The following is a 24,862-nucleotide window of genomic DNA, read 5'->3' as shown; positions in this document are numbered from 1 at the left end:
AATACTTACTTTTTGCAATTTTTTTCTGAAATTGTTTAAATGTGGACTGAGGATGTAATAATTGGAAGACAAAATTGTAAGTACACAAGATGCAGCATTTAATGCTCACGTTTCGTCTCGTAAAACACTATACAGAGGACAGCACGTTACCATAATTTTCATTTGTCATTTCAACTGAGGAGAATCCAACCGAAAAGTAGAAAAAAAACTGGTGTAATTTTTTACAATGTATTTTTGCTCGTTTTTTGAATTTTACACGTTTTTTGGACACTCACAGACAATACGCACACATGCATCCCATCCACACGCATCCCTCCGCAAACGCTCACATCACACATGCATCAGATCAACACAATATTTTATGCATCAACAAACAAAACAAAAATGATCCATTCCTTCCTTCTTTGCGCGCGTTTCAAACGCGCTGCGCTCTCGGAGACAAGAATAAACACCCGGACATACAATCCGCCTGTTTATCCTTATCATCACGTAGTTTAATAATCTCGGTTTGTGTGTGTGTGTGTTTCTCATCATCTTTATATTAATTATTTATAATATTTATATATATTCATCATTTTTTTGTTTCATCATTAAAAAGCGGAACACAATAAAGTCCTCTTCATTTCATTATCATGTTTGCTTCGAAATATCTCTGCGCTCCACGCTCTCCGCACTCGCGTCCGTAATTACATAAACATATAGAGGTACGATATTTTTATCTTCAGCATCGTCGCAGAAGACGCCCGACGATGATGCGCTTACAAATCTCTGTCGGTGTGCGTCCCCGTGCGTATTGATTTATTCGTATACATTGGATAAGGCGAACAATGATTCATGATGGAAATCACTTAAAAACGAACAGCCAACATTTCTCTCATCGTATTATTTTTGTTTTTTTAGTTCAGCTTAGAGTCCTGTGTTTGTGTGTGTGTTGCGTTTTGTCGCGCAAGACATTTTTCGCGTAATATGCAAAATTCAATATTATTCAAATATTGGAGGTATTAATTTGTATTTACAGTTTCATTCTTTCACTTAAAGAATGCCCACACAAGCAAAGCTCTTCAAACTCAAAGTGTTTCAATTTTGTGTGTTTGCATCAAGCACCGAACGAATATTTTACGAATATAATAATAATAAGTAACAGATTTCTTTTCTCATTTCACATCAACACATCAAAATTCACTCATTAAGTTACAAATTGGTAAATAACAAGAAGATTGCACGAAACCATTCGACGCTTGACTTATCACACACGCTGCATGCGTTTGAATAACTTTGCTTTTATTGAACACCCTGTATAAAATCCCGTAAAATGGGATTTTATTGTTTATTTTTTTTAGGGAGGCCGGCCGCCGGGAGTATACATTCGTATTTTTATTTTTTATTTCCTTATTTTTCACCCTCGTCGCGTTAAATATTTTAAAATTTTCCTATTGGTATCCAGAGTCTTTTTCTGTTCGAGTGTTTATCATCGTTTTGTCATCAATTTTACACAATATACAATATATGCAGGTATATAATATATATTTATATATATATAGAATTGTTAATCGATTGTAATAATTAATATTTATAAAACTATAGAATTTTGAAACTTTTTTTTGGAAACTCGTAAAATCGAAATGTCGTATCGCTGCTGTCGTTATTATCTAATAAAATTATTGGTATACATTTGCAGATAAATCGGTATACAATTTGTTGATTTTGTTGCGTGCGTTAAACGGCAGCCGACCACTTCACTTACAAGCCCGTATACGATCCTGTCGCCTTCATAACCTCAAAACAACAAAATGAGACGAATCTAACCTCAAAGCTCTGTATTCGTCGCCAACTTTCGAGGTAACAAACATATAAACAATAAAAAAAGTTGGCGATCCAAATTCGAGGATGATCAAAAGTCATTTAATTGATTCGCTCGTGTTTTGCTGTTTTGATATTGTTACATAGACTTGTTTTTCGGTTAAATCGGTTTAAAAACTTTGTATTCGAAAATAAAAAATAAAAATAAATTCAATGACTAAAAACGTATCTCGTATCTCTCAGCGTTTGTTTCTGTGATTTTTGCTTTCCTCACTCCTCATCATCATCGTTTTATAATAATTATTTTATGCATTAGTTAAGGGTTTAGTTTACAATTATCATTAATTAATAACATCGAGGATCACCAATAAATTCGTATACACTGTGTTTTCATTTTTAGTTAATTATTTTTTAGGTTATTTTGCGCCTTTGCTCTTGTTTCCGGAGGCGTGTCGACCAAAAACGACGCCATTTTGAAACCAAGAAATCCGCCGAAAACTTGCCTCGCATGCAAATTTACTATGAATATTTCAATAAATATCAGACCTTCAAAGTGGTAATTAATGCATAAAAGAAATTCGAATACCAGGCAAGTTGTCGCCACGTTGATAACTCGATTTGGCGTAGAAAGGCAAGAATGCATCAACATTTTGCAAATGTCACATCTGTCACATCGCTAACTCGTCACCGATGCAAAATATAAATCTCATCACGTTTAATAGCAATAATAGGATAGATTTCTCTTCATTTCTCTTTGTTTCTTTCACTTTGCTTACACTCGTACGTTAATTGTTGCTTTAAGTTTACAGTTTAATAAATAATCTCTTTAGCTATTGGTTCAGCCTGCTTGTGACACCTGAGACCTTGCGACGTTCGGTATACTTGTGTATTCATTAATAATTTCATTGAAATGGTCAAAAATGCAAATGTTTTAAATCGTTAAAAATCGTATAGCTCATCAACTTGTTTGTCGCTGTCTGATAAAATCTAAAAATATGCAGCGCCATTTGCACATCCGATAGGCGCCATATTGTTGTATAGGTTTCGTACTTACGTATATCGTATAATTGTTTCATCATTTTGTATCTTTTGTATCTTGATTCAACAGCGCGGTGTGATAAAAGAGCAACGGTCACTTTGTGAGAAATTAATCGATTAACTACTATCAAACTATCAAGTTTTAAGACATATTATACAATGGGCACAACCATTTTGTTGCATTTTCGTATCTCTTGTGTGTGTATGGGTGTGTGTGAGACTGTCGTGCAGAACTACAGTTGTTGTCGGCCATGTTGATGCATCCAGCGCTGACGTAGTTCCGGCCTGTGGTTCGAGTAGCGTTGGCGGCGTTGGCGGCGACGCCATCTTGTTGTCAGTGGTACACTTGATTTCACTTCGTTTAGTAACTTTAAAAATGTAGCGAATCGCCATAGTTTGAAGTGGTATAAAGTTATACACTCGATTAGAGTCCGCCATTTTAGTTATTCTTTTGCAGATGTTCGTTGATGTTGTTGTTGTTTTAAGCTTTTAGTTTTTAAAATGCTGTCAGAGTTCGTTTCGTTTTCAAGCGATCCGGCTGCCGGGCTTCCCTCCCTTCTTGTTCTCTACGCACACTCGTTCTATATTTGTGTTAATTATCATTACTCATAATTATTAATATTAATATTATTTATAATTATTATTTATATATAATTAATAGTTATGTACAAACTCGCACTTTATTATTATTATTTTTCACATTTATATATATAATACGAGCGTTCTAATACTTATTTGTACAAGTCCATCCCGTTTCTCGTTTGTTTTTGTTTTATTTGTTGCATTTCGCGTATTTTTGTTTGTTTGTTGTGCTGCATTCGAATACCGTCAATGCCATTCTGGTGTCGCATTTAAATTGTTTAGGTGTTTTTAATCTCTTAGTTTAATTGCGCTTTGCGGTTTTTCTTCTTCATCCTCGTTTAGGTTTACAGGCCGCGCATCATTTTCATCATATCATCTTGTGCGGCGCGCATTTGCAAATGCTCTTTCTCCTTCTCTTTCACTAAAACACTGGGGCACTACATTTACACTTTGTACAAAGAATAATCACATTTAAGAGTTGCATATTTGAATGTCCGTTATCGTTGTATGCGTGAGACCTGCAACAATAAAAATTATACCATTAGACTTTGATATTCAGTTAACCTCAAAAGTAAGGTCTGAGAAGTACCTAAGTGACTTAAGTCGTGTACTTCAGGTGGAAATGACTTACCTCACAGATGATGTCCGTAATACTCCGCGGGATAGTGCGCGTATTGGTTGTGGAAGGCCGGATCGCCGGGCGGTCGATGCATCATCTGTTGGCCGTCCATCATGTAGCCCATGGTGCCGTCCGGACTGTACGCGCCGCTGGGACCTGCGTGCGGAGAGAACACTGCATGCATCAGTAGGATAAATAGCTGTCCGTAGACTCAGATAGCAAACAACATTTTTTTTTTCTTAAAAAAAAAATTAAGTTTCCAGTTTATTCCCACAATCTCAAGCGATAATACCAACTAGCAAGTACCAGCGAGGAAATTCATTTGTGGACCAAGGACATTTAGAGGTGGGAAGCATCCCCTCGGATTTTTCCGTTTTTCATGTGCCAATGCACTTACTGGAGGGTTGAATGTAGTACGTCTGAAGGAGAGAGTGGAAAAGCGTCCCGATCGCAAACGGCCTGTCAGTGATGGATCGCCGTGCGTAGGTCAATGGCTTCCGCTATTTCTCTTCGGGCTGTCTCCGCCAGAAGCGCGGCACGCATCTTGTACAGCGGGGAATCGATACTTTGCGCACACATGCGAGCGCACACGACCGACCGAAAGTAATTGTTCACGGATGCTTGCACGAATGAGTCCTGCACCAGAGGACGGCGACGATGATGATGGTGTGAGTGTGTGCCCGCATCTCGCAGAAATGCGTCGCGTATGGAAACAAACCGGACAATGGCTAATGCGCTTACGATATCTGACAGCCGTGATTAATGCGATCCTTTCCCTGCGCGCGCGACAACGCACAGCATCAGCGTGCCCAGCAATCGGAGCAATAAATGTACGGAATGCCAGAGCAAAACTAAAAACAAACTAAACCGAAACCGTCCAGCTTCTGATCTCGAGGGAGAAGAGAGCATCTTCCAGAAAATAAAAATGAAGCTCTAAATGATACTATACTATACGAGTGGGCGAGAGTTGGGTGTCCTGATAAAAAGGACATGTTCATTAGAAGTTATCGGTTTTGGTGGTACAGAATTACATCGCGTAAAAGAAAAGCTCTACGGAGAGTTTTCGCGGATGTGCAGACACTTCAGCTGCTGGTGGTGGTCTCTGACTCTGGCATGTGGAGAGTCATGGGAAAGGTGTGCGTGTGTGTTGTTCGCCGGCCATCGCCACTCCACTCTGCGCCACTCCGCGCTTGATAAAGTCTGAACGCGTTACACGACTTTCCACTTACAAGTCATATCGCATGGCCCCGATACAACGCTCACTCTACCTGGGATCGGCCCTGGACTCCGCGCCATATCGAAAAACGAGCGAAACGAATGTCGGAGCCGAGAACTGCTCACCGAAAGTAAAAACATGTAATGTGTATATATAAAATAAAATAACACAACAAGACCACATCAGAAAATATAGCACGGAATCAAAATATTATGCAGGGAAGTTGGTTTGAATTCCAGCGTCCGTTGTGTGTTGTGTTTCGGTATCCAGTTCGGTTTGATACACAGTGCCGTCGGAAGGTTTCTCGTTACCGACGGCGCAATTACACACCGCATCGAAATTACAAGCATGTAATGTCCATCGTGCGCATCGAGTGTAATGGAAAATTACAATTCTCGCGGTGTGCTGAACGGTGATAAGAACATTAAAAAAAATTCAATTAAATTCCGATTATACTGCTCTCACGAGAAGAGTGGAGAAGGCGTTCGTTCTTATCGGCGAGTGGCAAGATTATGAGAATAAATTGGAAACTAATGTCGAGAATGTTATCAATGTCATGGTTGTATTGGTGGGAAGACTCACCTGCTCGATTCGACTGGTCGATCATTGGCTGTACTATCCTCCGCCGCGCGTTAATAAACCTGTAACAAAACAAAACGCATTAAAATCCAAACATTTTTAAACGCATTGTAAAATTCACAGAGTGTCACTTTGCATCAAAGCGCATTTGTTTCGGTGCGATGGAGAACGCTAATGCGAGCCGACACCGGAAGCGATTGGGTTTTGGGAAATCGATTCCCGCCTCCCGCCATGACACAGCCCTTGGTAACGAAAACACAAACATCTTTAACTAAACTTTGCTGAAATGCTTTTGGGGTCACTCCTTCTAGTTAAGAAGGGGGTGAATTTGGACATCGTTTAGCACATGTGTCGCCCCCGTTTCGTAAACAAAAGAGTAATTGCGAATTGAATCGGTTAGGAGGTAATAAAAATGGTGCGAATCGGACCTTGGTGCTCGGGGGTCTTGAAAACTGCTCCGGCCACATGTGTTCGTGCGGCGTTTAAGCGCGCGAGCACCGCCGGTCGCGGCAATAAATTCAACGTTTAATATCTCTGTCGGGCGCTCATAAATGAGCCGACGGCGGCGGTGGTAGTGGCGGTGCAAGCTGACGGCGGCACTAACAGTTGACCCTCCCGGTGGCGCACCGGGCGACATCTGCAATCGCCCCCGAACTTCGACAACACATCAACCAAATTATGTACAGAAATTTTCGATTACTCCTGCAATTCTCATCGCATGGGGTTTAGTTTAGACTCAAGGATTTTGTGCTTGATTCTTTCATCGCTTGTTTTGATAGGGTGCGTGCGCGAGCAGAGGGCGCGTAATTAGCTTCCCCTGATCTGGAACATATTGATTTGCGCTGCAAAGTGCCAAAACAGAAGCGGCAGGAGAGCTGTGCCCTGAGCTAGTATTGTTGCGTTTTCCCAACCCCTTTCTCCCAGTCGCGTTGCGTCGCTTTCGCTCTCAGGTTTCCTCATCCATTATTACAGAGTAATCCGGCCTAATGATCGTTACTTCGACAATACACCCCGGCGCGTCGGAGCGCAGCGCAGCATTCGCCCTCAAACATAGTACTACTCCCAGCAGCAAACAGAAATCAACCCTTTTTTCTCTCCTGGAATCCAATCTTCGATTTTTCATCATTTCAGCTTGAACTGATCATCAAGAAACCACCCTTTTTCTTGCCAAACATGTCGATATCTCAACCCTTTCCATTTTCTCCCTTTCGCTTTACGATGCTTGCCTAAAGGGTGCGGGTGTGTTGTTAGTACACAGAGTCAAGAAACGATTACAAATAAACGAGTGTTATTTCCATTTCTGTTCACAATTATCGTTTCCGGATTAGGGTTTGAGCGCTGGGCGCATTCACCCTCTGCGATGATGGATCGCCCCCGAAAGGGGTGGGATTTCATTCGAAACAATTTAAGGGCACACCATTATACAACGAGCTAATATACTCCTTTAGTGGAACATCACCTCAATTCAGCTGTTGCCAGAGTTCTTAATTACAGTGAAACGACTCACACCCTGTGTCCAGAACTAATTTTGAGCAGAAAATATGTTGGCGAAATAAGAATTTGCTACACGGCAAACAGATTTCATGTCGTGAGACGTGTTCTGCTTCAATAACGAGATGAATTTCAGAAATTCTGAACGTGACGTGTTAGGGGCTTTGCATGTGTGCGTGTTAATTTGAATCGGAGAGATTACGCACGTTTCGCCGAAATTCGCGTTCGAGAGGAGCGCGCGCGCTTCATTGGAAATGCTCTGGCAGCGGGATGTTATTCCGTCGGCGGGCGGCGAAGCATGGGGTATGGAAATGTTGGTCAAATATATCATTCCGGCTTGACAGTGCAATTCTCTTATCTGCGCGCCGCCGGCAGCCACCGCGCCAGCAACCCCGCGACGGGTGGTGCTTGCCATTCGCCTCGCATTCGCCAGCTATTTTCGGAATCTCGCTTACCAGACTGATCCTGCACCATCACCACCACTAACACCCACACATACACATATTCACCGTCACATTTTTTTGCAACTTCCAGATCAATTTCTATAGTTGAAATGTAAAGTTTGTGAGTTCATGCGTGTTGATTGGACGTCGCGGATTTCAATCCGAGGATTCGCCATGGGTGTGCCAACAAAACCAACAAAACGAGTATTGTTTTACTTATATCATAATCAGGTGGTCGGGCTCGCCGGCGTGTAACCTGACGCCCGACAATATACCACACCGAGGTTGGAGGCTTGCAAAGCGCGACGCAAAGAAAATCAGCTTCGTTCGCCGTTGAGAGAGAGCTTGAGCTGGGATGTAGCGTCGCGCAAACAATGCGTGAACAACAAACAACGCGCCACGAACGTAGACGCGAATATCGATTATACGCGCGGCGGGCGCACAATGCCGCGCGCTGTGTGGCGGCAGGACGAGGCGCTTCGGCGGTATTGTTTATAGGCGCGCGACGTGCGACGTTCGATCGATTCGCCGATCGTCTTTTGTCGCGTCCGCGGCGTCAAAATTGAAAGCGCATCGTGTATCGGTCCGTACCATGCATGCAACCAGCCTTCCAAACGTTTTGAATAGCTCCGCGTCGGCCATTGTGCGATTCTTCAACGCGGCGGAACGCACAATGGGGCCCGGCTTGAATTTACAGCGCGCACGTATCGACGATGATATGTAGATAATTGAATATTTTAGAAACACACGCCGGCATTGTGCAATTGAAGGATGCGCGCAGGACAACAAATCACTTCGCACTTTACATCCCGAAGTGAATCAGTCTCTAGATGTTTGAGCGTATGTACAGTGGAACAAAAATAAAATGCGTATTGTCGGGCGCGCGCTAATGTCATCAGCGCGGTGGCGGCGCTTTTGTTGGCGCAAATAAAGCAGATAGCTTTTCGAATGCAGGCCTGGGTGGGTGGTGTACGTATCCAAATTGCATCAGGGCTGGTGTTAATGGCCCTGTCGGAATAATGGATGGAATTGCATTAAAATGTGATCTGCATGGCGCGCGCGCGCTTGTGGGGCGGCGGGCGGGTGCATTCCGCGGGCAAATGTAATTACCGCCGCCGTCTCTGCTCCGACTGCCAGTGCCACTGTTGGCGAGGGTATCGTTTTCCGAGTCCAAAACTGCGCAACGTTCGCAGCGCGAAAAAGTTTCCTGATAACTCCGCAGTCTGCTACACTCTGCTCCAATGCAGATGTTGTTTGCTACACACCCCGAAATGTGTAACTATTTTCGCTAGCATTTTCGCGCGCCAGGGAAAAATACTTTTCGAAAAAGGGATGCCTCGGTAACAGGCGCGTGACGGTTTATTTATTGCCCGAACAGTCGCTTCTCACTTTTTCCCCATATTTCGACTGTGCGCCTTCCGACGGCGGCGGCGTGTGCAGGTTGAGCATTATTTATGGCGCTTTTCCCACTCGGCGCTACGCGGCGCGTATAAAGAACGTATCATGCTGGATGGAGCTGGTAATCCCGAAGCCGTGATGTATTGATGCCGGGGCGCGCTTCTTTTCCGCCTCGCCGAGGAGGAAAAACATTGCGAAAGACGCGCGTGCAATTCCCGTGCTGGCGGCAGTTGGCGGCGGCGTCTTTTCAATTTTCAGGTACACGGTATCCAATTTTCCAACGCGCGCTTCACGCATCTTCATATACAACACCCAGCTTCACCTTGTGCATAACTTTTTGCTGCGGGCAAAACCGCGAGCGGCTCTAAATCAAAATCAAATGAATTCGGCGCGTGCGATTTTCACATGATTTCCTCGGAGACCTCAAACTTCGCTGATAAGCTTTCGCTACCATCCAGACCAGCACCTATCTTCCAATCAAACCGTTCAAGGTTCTTTGTGGGCTTTGTTCAGGGTCCGGGTTCTCATCTCCCCGGTACTTAGTTAATGGATCGCAGATGTATAATTACAAGTACCTTAAGCACGCTCGCGGGATTTCGGTCGGCGGGCGCGTCGGGTCGCTTTGCCGTGTCGAAGGGTTGTAATGATACATCCTGCTGGCGTCGTCCACATCCAATCCGGTGTTGCACTCGGCGCGAGCGGGATTCCCCCCATTTTCATTTCCTCCTCGACAATAGTTCATTAAAAAGGTGTTTCGGAGGCTATTTGGTAAGCTATTAGGTGGCCCGATATTACTCCTCCGAGAGCCATTCGCTGCGTCGCCCCCGCCGCCACCACTGCCGCCGCCGGCAGCCCGACGACAATGAAACGCGCTCGTAAATTGGCGCGCGAGACCAGACCAAGACCAAGAGACCAGCATCCCCAGGCAGATCATGAAGCAGGAAGCGAGAGACGATGTTACCCAAAGAAAGAGCGATAGGTGGAACGAAGAGCGGTGGACTTCTATCTGCTCAGCCTCAAATTGGCACCCGCACATGCATCGGCCGCAGCATTCCGGAATTAAGAAATTCGAGCGAGCGCTGCGTCGCGACGGTGGCGGCGTCAATGCGGACTTGATAAGGGCTCCCCCAACGCGGCGCGAGAACCGACGACGATTTATCACCGGGCCGCATTAACCCAGGTGAACCCCGCACACCCACACTTGTACATACACATACACACATCCTCTCGCCGCTCTCTCGCACGCCGTCAGACCGAGACAATGTCCCAGAGCGGTAATGGCTGCGCCACCCTGCGCCGCCACCGCTGCTATGAAAAATGATGATGACATGGACTCGTGAAAAACGGAACTCCCGCGGGAGCGCCCAGCATCCAGTCCCACCAGTACCACCACAACCAGCTGAAGCAAGGACTCGTTATTTTCGTCGTCCGATAACTTTTTCCAAGCGTTTCTTTCGTTTTGGCAATAACGCCGCCCGAGTTGCGTTCAATTTCCCGAGTCGCCGGATGGACCGGATGGAATTGTTTCTAATATACGATTTCGATAATTTTAAATCGATGCCGCGGGTGACTTACGATCTCGAGCACGGCAAAGAAAATGAGTGCGCCATGGTCATCCAATCGAGCAAATGGTTGCTGGAGGGCGGCGAGTGTTGACCGGTCGTAACAATGGCATCAAGCGAGCGTAACGCAACGGCCGGCGGCGTTGGTGGTGGCGGCACGTATGCGGCGGCCATTTCCGCGCCAAGAGTAGACAGTAATCGCCCTCTTCAGGCTCGTAAACAGGGCTAAAATGACCGGCGAGACGCTGCGGGAATGGCGCTCTTAATGGATTTCGGACTCTCACAAGGAAAACATCAGAAAACCGCAAGGAAAACTCGAGGAAATCGTACTTGAATGAAGTGCCACTGTGCGTCGGACATTCAACATACTGAACTCGTAGTTGTTCAAAATTTCGTCAGAGACAAAGACCAGAAGAGAAAATGCCGAACAACACGGAGGGGTTGAGAACATTGCGGGAAATGCACGGCGTGATAAACTGTTTACGTGGAATCTACGCAGCAACTTTCCGTAATGGCATTATATAAAAATCAATGGCAATTAACGCGTACGCTTCCCGAATCCTGCTCGTAATCTGATTTTCTCGGCAACATTGCGATTCAAATCGAATTAGCGTTCCCCAGCATCAGCTAGATAAAAATGAGTAAAATGCAAAACTTACCAGTTGTTGACTTGAAGTATCGTCAGGCCAGTGTCCTGCGCCAATTGCTTCTTCTGGTCCTCCGAAGGGTACGGATGCTGCAATTCAAACAACGGAAAACAATTAATCATGAATTCCTGCTTGGCGCTAGTAAATATCAGCATATAATATCTTGGGTACGTCTATGTTGGAGGATAGGAATTTGGAAAGACCTTGAGAAACATGGCTGGCGTATGGTGTGCACGCGCGAGACGAGAGAAGCAATCTAGGTAATTGGCGAGGGCGTGCAATCCAATTTCGAGCGGAAACAATGGCAGCAGCGTCGGGCGACGTCGACGAGGACGGACCTCCTCCGCGTCCTCCTCCTCCGCCGACGTGCTAGCTTCCAATCATAATAATATCTAAATGTCGTTATTACCCTACGCGACGCGTAGCAGTATGCATCCAGAAGCGGAGTGATTGCTGACTCGTTAACGGGTCAGCAACTTTTCATCTCAATAATGGTCCCCACCCTCCTCTTCATCCGACATCAAAACGTGATTATATTGCAAAATATTTTTTTGGCTTTTTTCGAGTTGCTACTCTGATCCTGGGAACGTTTGGAGTGTGCACGTTCGGGTGACGCCCGTGCACGCGTCGCGACGCCTACGAGGGAGGTTGAAATCACTGAAGGGCCGACCGTGTCGCAACCCCTTGTTGTAAGTCACACGCGCGAAGCAAGTGTGGGTGGTTTGGAAAATAGTGAAATTTGCGAGCGAAGGTGAATTACACACGTTTGAGCACCATTCGTTCCCCATCGGACGACCCCTAGGAGACCCATAACCCCATCTCTCACGGGCGAGATAACCCTTAGGAATGCGGACCGGGGTGCGGCAAAGACGCGAATGCATAGTGATTTTTATGATTATGCTGGGAATCGCGAAACGGCCTCGGCGCGCGTCTTCCTTCTCGTCCTAGACAAGCACCTCTATGTGGGTAGGTAACTACATATCCGTTTTGATGGCGGGGAAGGATTTCAATGCACCCTGGAGGCCCACTGGGTGAATATATGCACATAGCAGAGCAGGAATCATCAAAAAACGAATTTTCGTTTCGTTTAGATTTTTGTCATTTTTCATTTTCCGCTGTCAGGGATGGTCTGGTGGCGTCCGGCACGAGCGAGCCGCCAATTTTCAGTTTTTCTTCTTGCGCCGGAATTGAACGGATCGATAATTTCACCCAGCTAGGGACACTTTTTTATGATGAGAACGTATTGCTTCGGCCCCGAACATGCGGAACGAGGAAATCCACTTGGATTTTCTATATATCGAGCGCGGCCTCAAGCGGACACATGTCGGAGCCGTCCGGATAAACCGGGATAACCGAGCGTCGCCGACGTGCGCCGGAAATACTCCCCCGGCCGCTCCCTGCCAGTCGACCGGAAATAGAAGCTCGTACCCGGAAAAAAACGTTTTTCATATTTTCATGCTCGCACTGCAATGCGCTGCAGTTTTCTTTCTTAAAACCCTCCGACGATGGAGCAAACGTCCACATATCTCACGGCGACCACCCCTGCAAACCGCAAAACATCGAAAATATCCTGGGGAGTCGTTGCCTGTCTGGCTCGGAAACGAACGAATGAAAGAATGGACGATTTACAAATAGACGCACCGCAGGAATGCACTCTTCCAAAGATTCCTTCAATTCCATCCCCCCAAAAAGAAACCACACACAAAAAAAAATCATTTTCCATACGAGGGACTAATATAGACATAAAAACATCACATCCACATCCTACCAGAGATGATTGCTTCTGGGGACCTCCTGTGCTACACATTCAACTCTTGCAAATACAAGCAAAACTGTTTTTCTTTTTCATTCGCAAGCACTCAAGATGTTTAAAGTTTGTGTGTGGCACGTCATTGCAAATAGGAAATATTCGACGCCTTCGACGTTCGGAGCTGTACGCTGTGTGTGTATGGAAGCAGTTACAACACTAATGAAAATGCTAATTACGGACGATATTTTTTGCCTGTTCGTTGTCGCTGCAGTCGCGATGCAGCCGTGCCGCGCGGTTGTAAATAAGAGCGGGCGCGAGCCGGCCGTTGCCGTGATTTATGGATGCGACTGTTAAAGTCCCCCTTTAATGAAATTGCAACTGCTGCTTCGCGCCCAACACCACACACACACACACACACTCACTCAAATATAGTACACAATCGTGGTAGTGTTACTGGTGTGAAGAAGAAAACACCTTTCTTTCTTGCGACGACGACGAGTCACGTGAATGTAATTACGCCCGTGGATCGCCTACGCCGTTCCGCACCTCTGGTAACAGGAACCACGAGCAAACGGAAAAAGCTGCTTTAATTAATATTTCCAAAGCGAATGATGCACATTCCTACATACACACAAAAAACATTTTGCATTTGCATCTTCTTAGCAGCGGATTACACACAGCATGAGGATCTAAAGTTGGTTATAGTGGTGTAATTAACACTGTAAGATGGGAGCACTGGACTTGGCCAACGTTGCACAAACTGGAAAAGTAGCATCGATCGACGGGTGGAGGCGACCCTCCTCGGGGTGTACAATATCCGATGGTAGGATTAGCGCTGCGAGTTAATGAGTCGTGCAAGTAAGCCGGGATCAGCGGCATGATAGCACACAGTGGCTCCGGGTCCGGCGTGATGCATCGCTCAAATATTCATGCACTAAGTGCTCCTGCGACTCATCCAACCGATTCGGCGTCTGACCCACACCGTCCCCTCGCGTTTGGACACCAAGATGACTCGACAAACTCCAGCAATCAGCAATTTGTTGAATGAATCACCAAAAAAAGCAAAAATGGATTGTAGTGTTGTATCAACTAATTCATCCTGTCAGGTGTAACCAACCGCATGTTTGATGCTTCTGGAATACCGCGTAATGTTTCCGATCGTTTCGTGTGTTTTGAATGTAATCGGCAAGTGGTAGAGATCCGACCAGATTGAGTCGTAAGGATCGCGCCAAAGTGCCACTAAAGGCGAACGGTCTTTAGAAGCCGATGTAAACGAGATGTTTACAACAATAGCGCCGCTCTCAAACGATCGTGCTGGGAATCACGAGCTCACGTCTTCGAAACTCCTCGGCACTCTCTTTCCGTGCAGCGCAGAGGAGAAGACAAGTGAAAATCCTAGCCAAGCACACGTTTACGAGTGCGCTTACCCATTTCGCCCCTCCGATGGCGATCTAAACGATTTTTATATTTATCTGAATTGTCGGCTCGCTCCGCTGACATTTGCATAAGGATACCGGAAGTTGCAGGGATGCGCAGTTTATTTAACTCACCGTTAGATGTTGGAATAGCCACGCTCGGAGTATATTCGTAGCGACTTTCGGGAAGATGCCGCGCTTTTTTTGGTTCTTCTTTCCGTTGGTGTCGTCGTCCTCTTCGCCCGTGCCCTCTCCGCTGCCGATGCTCGCGTTACTCGCGTCACCTGCAAACATAAGTAAAACGTTAAAAAAACCACTCCCTTAGTGTATTTAGAAAATATTTTAATTAAAAATAAAGTCATTATCCCCGACCAGCAGGGGTAGTCAAGAACCGTTTGTAGAAAAAAAGCATCACATGGTATTCGCCTAATAACAATAGTTGTTTGCGTTTGGCGTGTGCCGGGGGTTGCGAATACCATGGGGGTCGTTCCAGCGCGCCGCCGACGTTGCGGTGTCGAAAAGCGGATTTAAGGGCGCTTTTGTTCTGTCCACGCGTTGGAAAACAAGCCGCAGCACTTCACGCGCGTGCAATTACAACAAAGAATCATCAAACACAAGAATAAAAAAACAATGAGTCAATTATCTACGCACGATTTTGTTATTATTATACTTAAGAAGCTCTAATACTAGTATTATTGGCATAATCAACTTTTTTTGCAAATATAAATATTCTAAATTAATTATGAACCCATAATAGTATCTGTTACAGTAGCCGGAAGCATGCAAACTGTTGGTTGTTGACGTTTGGCGGTGCCGAAAATGAGTTTTATTGCACACTGCTTTGTGTGGCATTTATGTGCGCATAAAAGGTTTAGCTCGGATCGTCGCTATCTTCATAATTAGGGTGTTTGAGTATTCCCCGACGATAAGCGGGCACCTTGCGCGTTGAGAGGCGGCAAACGCCCCAGAAAGACGCTTCTTTCAGGAGGCGACACTTTCGGCGTTTTACGAGACGCCCAACGTCTTTCGGGTGCTCGTAAAACGAGTGTAAAAGTGTCGTCCCCCGTCAGACTAATAGATTCCTAATAGTCGCACAATGACACCATCACAACAACAGGTCCAGGACTTCCGACTCCTTGAATATCATTACAACCTTCAAAAGTTACAAAATGTAGCAAAATTCATGCGACGCCATTTGCTGAAAATCACGGATATTTCTATCCCATAGCTGTGAGTTTATTTGTAAACCTGTTGTGGTCGTGCGCTTTTGTTCTGCTTTTTTGGGTCTGCTCCGCCACGCATATTTGGAATTTAACCGCGTTAGCGCTCTAGGTGATGTGCGCGCATGTTTATAATGGTGCGCGCTTGCATCAGCTCGCCGTGGTCGTCGTCGGCGGCGGCTGGTTCGGGATCGCTCTTTGGTCGAAACGATGGCCCGCAGGTCGGTGCGCGCGCTCACATATATCACGAGCGGATGGACTAATGACGGGTCACGTCACTCATCCAATCGCTGCGAGCCGGCTCATAAAAATATTACAAGTTCACCTTCTCGCGCGCTTTGTGGGATTCCGATCTGACGTCTACATTCCAAACACCCAACACAACCGTCCGACGAACGCCTGCGCAATATCCGATAACCAAACAACGAAAAATGAATACACCTTAACCTTATATTAGTATCGAGTAGGAACTGTGGAAAAAGTTCGTGTTTTGCTTCGAGAGGATGGTCAGCGATAGATAAACGATGAGCCGCAGCCGCTGGCCAAATGCGCGGTAATAAAGCGCCATTACCATATTTACATAAATTATAATAATTCACATTATATTATGAAACAAAAACGAAGCGAAACAACCGAGGTAGGTATAATTTCAGTAATGGTCGCGTCGCATCGCCTGTGTGAGCAATCTTTGTTTTTTACTCCACACCAAACGAAACAATGAAGACCAAGCACAAAAAAGACACGTTATGCTCATCCAACGAACAAAAGCTTTTCACTAATGATCCAGCAAACAATACACATTGAAAAGTGTAGAATTTTAAAAATAAAAATTTCCATCTTCATTTACAGGGTAAAATAACTTGTAACGAAGGGCTTGCAGCGCAATGACCTCCCTAAAGCCGTAGATTTGTAGACACAACAACATATTCATTCGCTTTGCTGTTTGGCGTCGTTTCGACACCTGCCGTCGTCTCATCAACGCGCGCAGCGTCGCGACGCACATAATTCATTAGATAAACCTTGCAGTGCGACTCAGTGAGCTCTTTCGAAATTTGAAATCTTCCAAAGATTGCACTAACAAGCGTCGGTCTCGTAATGTCGATTTGTATTTTTACGTTCGTCCGTCACGTGCATCTAATTATACGTCTTTCGTCTCGTGAGTGCGTCGTCGTCAAAACTAGATATCGAGTTTTGAGCCAGACTAAGAAAAGACATCGCAATTAAACGTGCGTTAAACGCTCTTGTTGTTGCTGTGAGTATACTCGGCGTCGCGTTCGCGTCCATAAATTGTCGTCGGAATCACAGTCAAGTCACCAGTAAAAGTCTACGGCGCACACGCCGCGCTCATCTTTAATGATGCGTTTTATGTTTTTGCACGACGGACATTATTTTAATTCGGTCGAGGGAAGAAAGATTCGTCCACGATGGCATGATGCCAGAATCAAAAATTAAATTTTAGATTTGTAGCGGGCGCAGTCGTCGTGTCAGTTATGCGCACATGGGGCATCAAAAGCCCTTATTATGGTGCTAATTAATCTCGTTTTTCGCGACGACAATAGCGCGGGTTTTGGCGGAAGGCTGAGTGTCGGCATATCGACGAATAATGACTAAATGAATTGCGCATTGTCTGGCGTTGGTGCTTGGCGCTGCTGGTGGAAGGACCTGTCATCCGCAGGTTTGCATGTCGCACAACCCGGTGGCGCTCAGCAGGAGAGCATTAGCATGCGCCGAAGCTTTCTATTCACGCTCTCCTGCGTCGGGTGGCGAGACCTTGGCGCGCATGGTGCGCATAAAACGCACATCGGCGGACATTGTGCGGCAAGGTAACAATTACGGGTCCATGGGAACCAATTACGGATCGGGTGATGGATGACCCAATCAGGGTATGCACCGTCGGGCTGGTATAGTACCGGGTCACGACGAGAGGTCAAGCTGGAGAAACCGGAGGAGCTCTCTCTGGCTGGGATGGAGGAAAACCTGCTTGCGGATGGAGGAAGACTTCGTTCTCGCAAGTCACTGGGCATGATGTGGTATTGGGCATATCCCGCGCCGGAGTCGTTTTACTCGTTTCGCCGGCGCGCACGTTTGCGCCGTGCGCGAACGAATGACTGGCGTCGGCGTGCGTATCGAACCGCGCGGGTCTCTTCGGCGGACGCTTGCGCCGTACGTTGCTATGGCCGCGAGGCGGGAATGCGGCTGTTGCCGGGGCAACCGATGGCCCCACCACGCCGAAGAGTTCGCGCGAGCGCGCAATAATGAAAAGGCGCCCGGTAATTTTGCGGATCAGAAATTGTTATTTTTATGTCCATAAATACTTCGTTCCGACCATTCTCAGAAAGAAAAAATTCACTCTACTTACCGGGACTGCCGAGGAAGACGGAGGAATACAAGACGCCTCTTCTGGCCGCATCACTTGCCGCCCGTGCGTCAGGAGGTGATGACCATTCTCTACGTGGACACCATTTACCTATAGGCAAAGAAAAACATTATTATAATCACATCCCATATCCTTGGTCTATAGCAGAGTCATAGCGTAATTTAAATTCTAAGATTTTTCAATTACGCGCCTTCACTTTCCTGCTTTACTGGCATCAGGAGGAGCGAGGGAAGGAGGAAGAGGAACGAGATTGAAATTACAATGCGAGGGTTTCTTGCAAGGCTCTTTGCTCGTGCTCCGCGCGCAGTTAGCGAATATCAATGCGTGTTGGTTGGGTCTGGCTGGCGCGTAAAAAAGTTGTTCCGCATCACAATGAGAAATCCGACATCTTTTTACCGCACATGCGGCGCGCATCGGCCCCGGAATATTGCGTTTACCGACCACCCGTTGAGCGCGAGCGCCCTGGAAATAACATAATCCGGCGGAACGATAATGAAACTGCGCTGCCGTCAAATTGAACGGCACTGTTATTGCCCCAACCTTCACACAGACCTGTACTAGCTAAATTCTCTCGCCCTGCGTCTGGAATGAATTTTTCTCCATGCCACCGCTCTGCTTTCTTTGAGTTGTAGAGTAGTAACGTGTGTGTATAGTATAAGGTTAGTTGGAGGCGATCGTCATCTGTTTACCATCGATTACCAGTCGCCACCAGGCTATATCGGGGCCGCCGCGCCGCGATATAACAAACCCTCGTTCGTTTCGGGAACACTCACACCCAAACACATACACACACGGACAAAACAATTCCGGCTTGAATTGGGCTCAGTATATGGCTTGTGTGAGTGTGTATTTGGATGGCTTGTATGTTTATGAACGGGCAGCGGAACGCGGTGGAACGTACAACAAACACTCGACTCCCGGCTCTCCCGCATTCTATTTCCTTCTCCCATTGCACTAATTCAATCAATAACATAACACTCGCGCACACACTGACGCACGCACACTTAACATATTCGCTCCTCCGCACAACTAATAACACATTGCCATCAGGCACGAGCAGCCCGACCACTTCAAACACGCATTACGCGCGCGTCTATAAACAATCAACTCCAATCTAAACATTTACTAATTCCCAAATTGATATAAACACGCGTAAACATAGCCGAGCGCGCCGAGATGCACGTCGCGCGCAGTGGGAGCACATTCGGACTAATTATAAGTTTGATATAACAAGACGCCATTAAGTGTTTTCCATGCTCTCTAAACAAAATCCACAGCTTATTTCCTACATTAGCAAAGTAAAAGTGAAAAAATGAAAAATTCTTAATTTTTTATTTTTTTTTTTAGGTGGTAGTAAAATGGTCCTGATGAGAAGTAGACGGCTAATAGTTGGATTGGTCTCGTTGGCGGCAGCTGCGACGCGAGGGAGCGCCGCCGCCGGATTGGTGCGCCGCCGCCCCGACGCAGCACGTCTCGCTGTCGAATTCTATTCGTAAATCAAAATTCTCCTCTCCTGCTCCGTCCTCTGCTCAATCCTACAACGAAATGACCTGCGCCAGCAAGAAAACGCCCCTAAAAACGATTTCTCTGATTCAACGACTTGTCCAATCACCACATATCTACGAAATTTGCAAATAATCGAAAAATAAAAACTAAAAATCATGTGCGACATTTCATTCATTCAAGTGTAACTGACACCCGTCATGTCTCCATGAGCGTTAATTTCGGTAGCGATTAATACCGGCGGTGCCATGTTGGTGAATTCACGATCGCAGCGAGAGACATCTCCGAACGCGTGTAACGCCGCGAGAGATGGCGTGAAAATAACGATCAGTCATTGTCAGAGGAGAACAGGCGTGCGCGCGCGCGGCGCGAACTGTTACTTAAGTCGCCTAGCCGCATGGCGCGAAGCGAAAATGATTGATCCGCGCCTCGCATGCCTCGAGACGAGATCGTCGGAGTGTCGAACGTCGAGGACGTGGTGTTGGCTGTTGAATAACGTCATCTCAACTAGACTAGGCTTTCGCTAGGATATGACCTGCCACAATATGGACTGCACAGGCGGTTAGCCCACCCTGGTGATCATATAGTCAAAAGTCATCATTGGCATCCTAACCATACATTCTTTTTTAATGTGCTGTGATGTGTGTTGTATCGGAGACACGCTGGACGTCAGTGGACATTATACAAGCCGAGTTATAAATCACGCTCGGGCGTCATATATTTATTAACGACTACTTTACAGTCGCCCGAGAGACGGACACGCACGCACAATGTGCGCCCACGGCTAATGATGACACTTTTGTGTCTCCGCATCATCCACACACACACACACACCGACAATAGATGTAATTTTTGATTGCTAGTTTTCACTTTTAATTTGACCACCCACATATTCAAAATAATTGGAAGCATTTAGAAACCTTTTAATCGGTTTTTCGGTTTATATGAATTCAATATGACAAAAAACACAAGACTAGTTTGTTTGACGTCGGTCGCGCGTTCATAACTCTCAAGCAACGGACGTCTTTATATCGTTATATTTATGAGACCGATTGAATCGGGGCAGGCTCGACCCTCGTTGCTGTTTTTCATGCTCTTCATTTTGCGTTCCGACTTCGATCGCCGATTGCTCTATTTATCTGAACTGGAATTGTATAAGGTGGACTCGCCCAGACAAATTAAACGCGCGGCGCATGCGACGAAGAGAAAGAAACAGTTTTCTTATTATTGAACCGATCGAAGTCCACACGGCCCAGCTCACATAGTAGGTATATAATGGTCTCCTTTGCTCGGAGTTGAGTCGGATGAGTATTATGCGTACTATTCGATGTGTAGTTACGAGGAGGTAGCGCACCATGACCAAAGGTATGTACTCTCAATGATGGGATATCATGGTATGGCATGGAATGTTTCCCCATTATAATTGCTAATCGGGCATAGAGAGCTTCGATGGTTGAGTTTATGACTGCGCGGCGTGGATTATCCAAAGGAGCGTAATTGCCATCGTAGATCTCCACCATTGGAGTCATTCTTTGATGGGTAATAGGTCATTCAATAGCGGGCATCTCATGACTTAATGATGGCTTGCAATGTTATCTTGTAGTTGTGTTGTGTAGCAGCGTGGGCGCGACTGCTTGCAAATTTCAAATCGTTTCAAGTTGTTAAGGAAGAGTTGGAGAGATAAAAGCGCGATTTGTTGCCGGTAACGAGGGCGCGGTCCGTACGCCGGCGGCAGTGTCCATCAAAATCGAGAGGAGGGCGGCTGAAACGGATCCCCCCAAGGCGGGATATGCCGTCGGCGTGCGCGCAAGCGAACCGACGAACGGCGGCGGCGGCGGCGTTGGCGGCGCGCGCAACCCAAACCTTTCCGCGGAACGCAGCCACCAACACCGATGCAGGCGACACGGGGGCGACGGGCGGCGATGGTGCTGCACGCCATCTTGCACAGCAATCTCCCAAATGGCTACGGCGATAAGCGGAACGGTAATTGTAAAATGCACATCCGTGAAATTGGGTGAGTGACGTAGTAAAACTCCCCTCTTTACACTTGGAGCAAACCTTACTCAAATCAAGACCATATAAAACAATCGGATGAGTAAACCCCGAGGAGAAAAGAATTACAACATGAAATGTTCGTTTATATTGCAGTGTCCTTCGTAGGAATCATAAAAATCAGCTGAGACTCGCGAAGGGCACGAGTCTGGCTCATCGAGGTCTTTGAATGACGATGACGCGGCACGCGGAAGCGTGGCGACGGTGATAAAAATATCCATAGACATTTTCGCCAGACAGACACACGACGACGAAAAACATAAACACGCACGAATGGAACGCTTGAAGCCGCGACAAGGCACGAACCACCACCACCAACAACCCGCCGAGACCCTCGAAACGCAAGGGCCGCCGCGACGTGTATAATATAATAAAGTGACGTTTTCCGTGATGGGCCCGGACGGGAAAATCGATATCCACGTCACGGGCAGGCGGCAGCTCGCGCCCGGTCTGAACCGCCACCAGCTACCACCACCACCAACACCCGAGTGCCACTGACAGACAAAACTGTATTTGAGGATTTTACCCAGGAAGCACAACATTTTACAACCATCAACCAAGTTCACAAAGTCTGAATTTAACCCCCAAAGAACGATGATCGATAATAAAATATTTCTGCAAGTCATTTTTCGACTAAAATGACCTGATGCCATACAAACTACATATTGCAACCTACGGCTTTCCGTCGAGGATATTTATATAGTGTCGTAATCGCGATGCAAGATCGCAACGCATCAGCTGCTGCCAATTATATCACATGATAAGCTTGTGCGCTGCGGCGCTGATGGTTCTGCCGGGTCGTAAACCCGCCAACTTATGACCGCTCTTCATGTCCATTCGTTGGGTCGCGCATAAAAACGGTATTTAATCGGTCTCGCGGACTCCCGTGATTCGGCATAAATATCAACTGAGTTTCTACGCCAATGTAATTAACATCACATGTTGAAAATTACGAATTTCTCCAAATTGCAACAATGTGGGTAGATATTAAGTCTTAATATTTATAGTCAGGGAAGCAATAGTTGCGCAATAGATAATTATGCATTATCTTTGCATTCGCGTTGCATCCTCCTCCATCTTCTAATAACGTGTCTAATGTGTTGTTGCTGTTGGGTCTCGGAAGCGAAGTGCGCCTCTTATTTAGCCATTCCGCTAATGCCTTAACTACACATTATACTGTCGCCGTAATTAAAGTTAATGCGTACGTTCCCGACGCCAGCGTGCACGCTTTCCCGATGCCACGAGTTGGGAGAGCGTCGTGCGCTAATTAATTATTCAATAAAACGAATTGAACGCCGACGCCAACGACGGACGCAGCGCCAGAGGTCTTGATTTTAATGCAGAATGTCGTAAACTCGTAAAATGCCCGCTTGGCATCAACAAATCACGCATTGCGTACTAAATCGCCATCAAACTTCAATAGTTTATGTCAATAAACGCTCGAAAGTGGAAAATCGATCAAATTACGCCGGTATAATCCAATAAATTGCGTCGTAAATTAAATTTTTGATTCGGTTTGTTTCATTTTCGTCTGATTATTATTAAATTAATATGCAAATAGTTCAGGTGGTTCAAACCGTTTTATTATCGAGAGATGAACATGCGCATGTGCAGCTGGCGCTTCCGAATTGCGACCACGCGAAACAAACATTAGCGATTAACCAAAAACCAGTACAAAACCAACGAAAGAGGCAAACAATTAATATCTTAATAACAGGTCTCCTAATATCTGATCATAATAGTCATTAAAGAATAAAACATTAATAAACGTTTTTTTAAGTCGAGCTTTCTACTGAGCAGAAGAAAACAAAGTTGCCTACGTTACACCTCAACTTTTCTTCAGCTAACTTAACTCCCCACTACAAAAAGCTTGAATAAGAACTTCCACAGTATGAGTGATACACTTGCGGTTATTGTTGTTATTGTTATTGGATTATGTAAATCTGAACCACCGAAACATAAAAAAAGATGTTTTCTTGATGTGGCATAATGGACAGAATTGTAACACGATGAATAATAATAGAAAAACGTAAAAAAAGTTGAATTGCATTGGTAGAAACGTAATAATGTAGTCAGCGGCTGAAATGTAAAAATGTAAATCCGTCCGGGCCGAAAAGTTGGTGAGTTTCATTCATGTCATTCATATTTATGCAGATCCCAAAAGTCCCAAAGCACCGGCATGGCCATTACACGAAAATCTACACGAAACATCTACACTTGTCGATTTTATCACATGATTACACTAAACATTCATAATTGACTTTTTAGAAAAAACAAAACTTTTATTTTCAAAGAAATAATTTGAAATTAAATGAATCTGAACAGAATGTAAATTTAAAGATGTTTGTTTTGTTGTTTACCGGTAGGCGAAAAGGCGGTAGGCGCATGTACGTGACCGATTATCATAATTAATAAATAATAAATTATTCGGCGTTCGGTAATTAATATTACAGGCCTCGCGCGCACGCCGGCTGCTGGCTGGGCCGAAACTTCTCTCCTCGACACACGCGCTCATTGCGCTCTCAGTTTATTAATGATAGATGCGACGTATAGGTGTAGATTATTTATGGGCGTGAAGAGTTCCGCGCGCGCGCGCGCCCGAGCCGGAGAAAACGTAACGTAAGTACACATTATACACATTACGCTAATAAACACATTGCCCATGCTGGCTGTGGGCCGTGATTTTCCTATTTCACTGCAATACCAAAACAACGCGGCGGCGGCCCAGCCGATGCAAATGAGTATAAATATCGGGCGTTGAGATAGTGCGCCTCTATATCATAATTAAACAGTGGCGTATTGATATAACCGTAATTTAGTGCTGTTGATGTATGCTCGCGCGCGCCGAACATCATCCAACCAACTAACTAACACAAACTCCGACGGAATGTTATGTTGCATGTGCTAACTCACATCAACAACAAAAAATACAACAAGATTTAATCTCGTAAATATCATGTAAAAATGATGATAGTTTATAGTTATTAAAACAATGACAATAAATTACATTGTATGCAGAGAAAAATGCTATAAAATGATGAATACATTTGTAAGTATAAATTCTTTGAATACTTGTAAAACAATAGCCAGAACAATTACAGTGTTCATCAGCTCATTACAATTTAATAGTTTTTGTATTCACTTGCGCATCTTGATCATGATTCGCTTTA

General features: G+C 45.5%; 1 protein-coding gene across 3 annotated transcripts in view; it reads right to left on the bottom strand.

The window, feature by feature from the left end:
- Positions 1 to 214: 214 nt before the first annotated feature.
- hth (Meis homeobox homothorax) overlaps positions 215 to 24,862 on the bottom strand; it is a 69,506-nt gene continuing 44,858 nt past the window's right edge. For 2 of the 3 annotated variants that reach the window (XM_065311450.1, XM_065311448.1), the window contains exons 9-14: positions 18,120 to 18,227; positions 14,676 to 14,824; positions 11,388 to 11,464; positions 5,838 to 5,896; positions 4,052 to 4,213; positions 215 to 3,938 (exon numbers count right to left, since the gene is read on the bottom strand). In XM_065311450.1, the coding sequence (XP_065167522.1) occupies positions 4,053 to 4,213; positions 5,838 to 5,896; positions 11,388 to 11,464; positions 14,676 to 14,824; positions 18,120 to 18,227 (554 nt within the window). In that variant the 3' untranslated portion in view covers positions 215 to 3,938; position 4,052. The remainder of the gene's footprint in view (positions 3,939 to 4,051; positions 4,214 to 5,837; positions 5,897 to 11,387; positions 11,465 to 14,675; positions 14,825 to 18,119; positions 18,228 to 24,862) is intronic. The other variant, XM_065311449.1, reaches the window with a different exon arrangement.

This window comes from Atheta coriaria, unplaced genomic scaffold (assembly GCF_025399875.1).
Source record: "Atheta coriaria isolate IRGN ID8LTWV9N9 unplaced genomic scaffold, Caltech_Dcor_3.1 hic_scaffold_9_pilon, whole genome shotgun sequence".
In the NCBI taxonomy this organism is placed as follows: domain Eukaryota; kingdom Metazoa; phylum Arthropoda; class Insecta; order Coleoptera; family Staphylinidae; genus Dalotia; species Dalotia coriaria.
The sequence above is the reverse complement of the archived record's forward strand: the minus strand, read 5'-3'. Positions and strand labels throughout refer to the sequence as shown.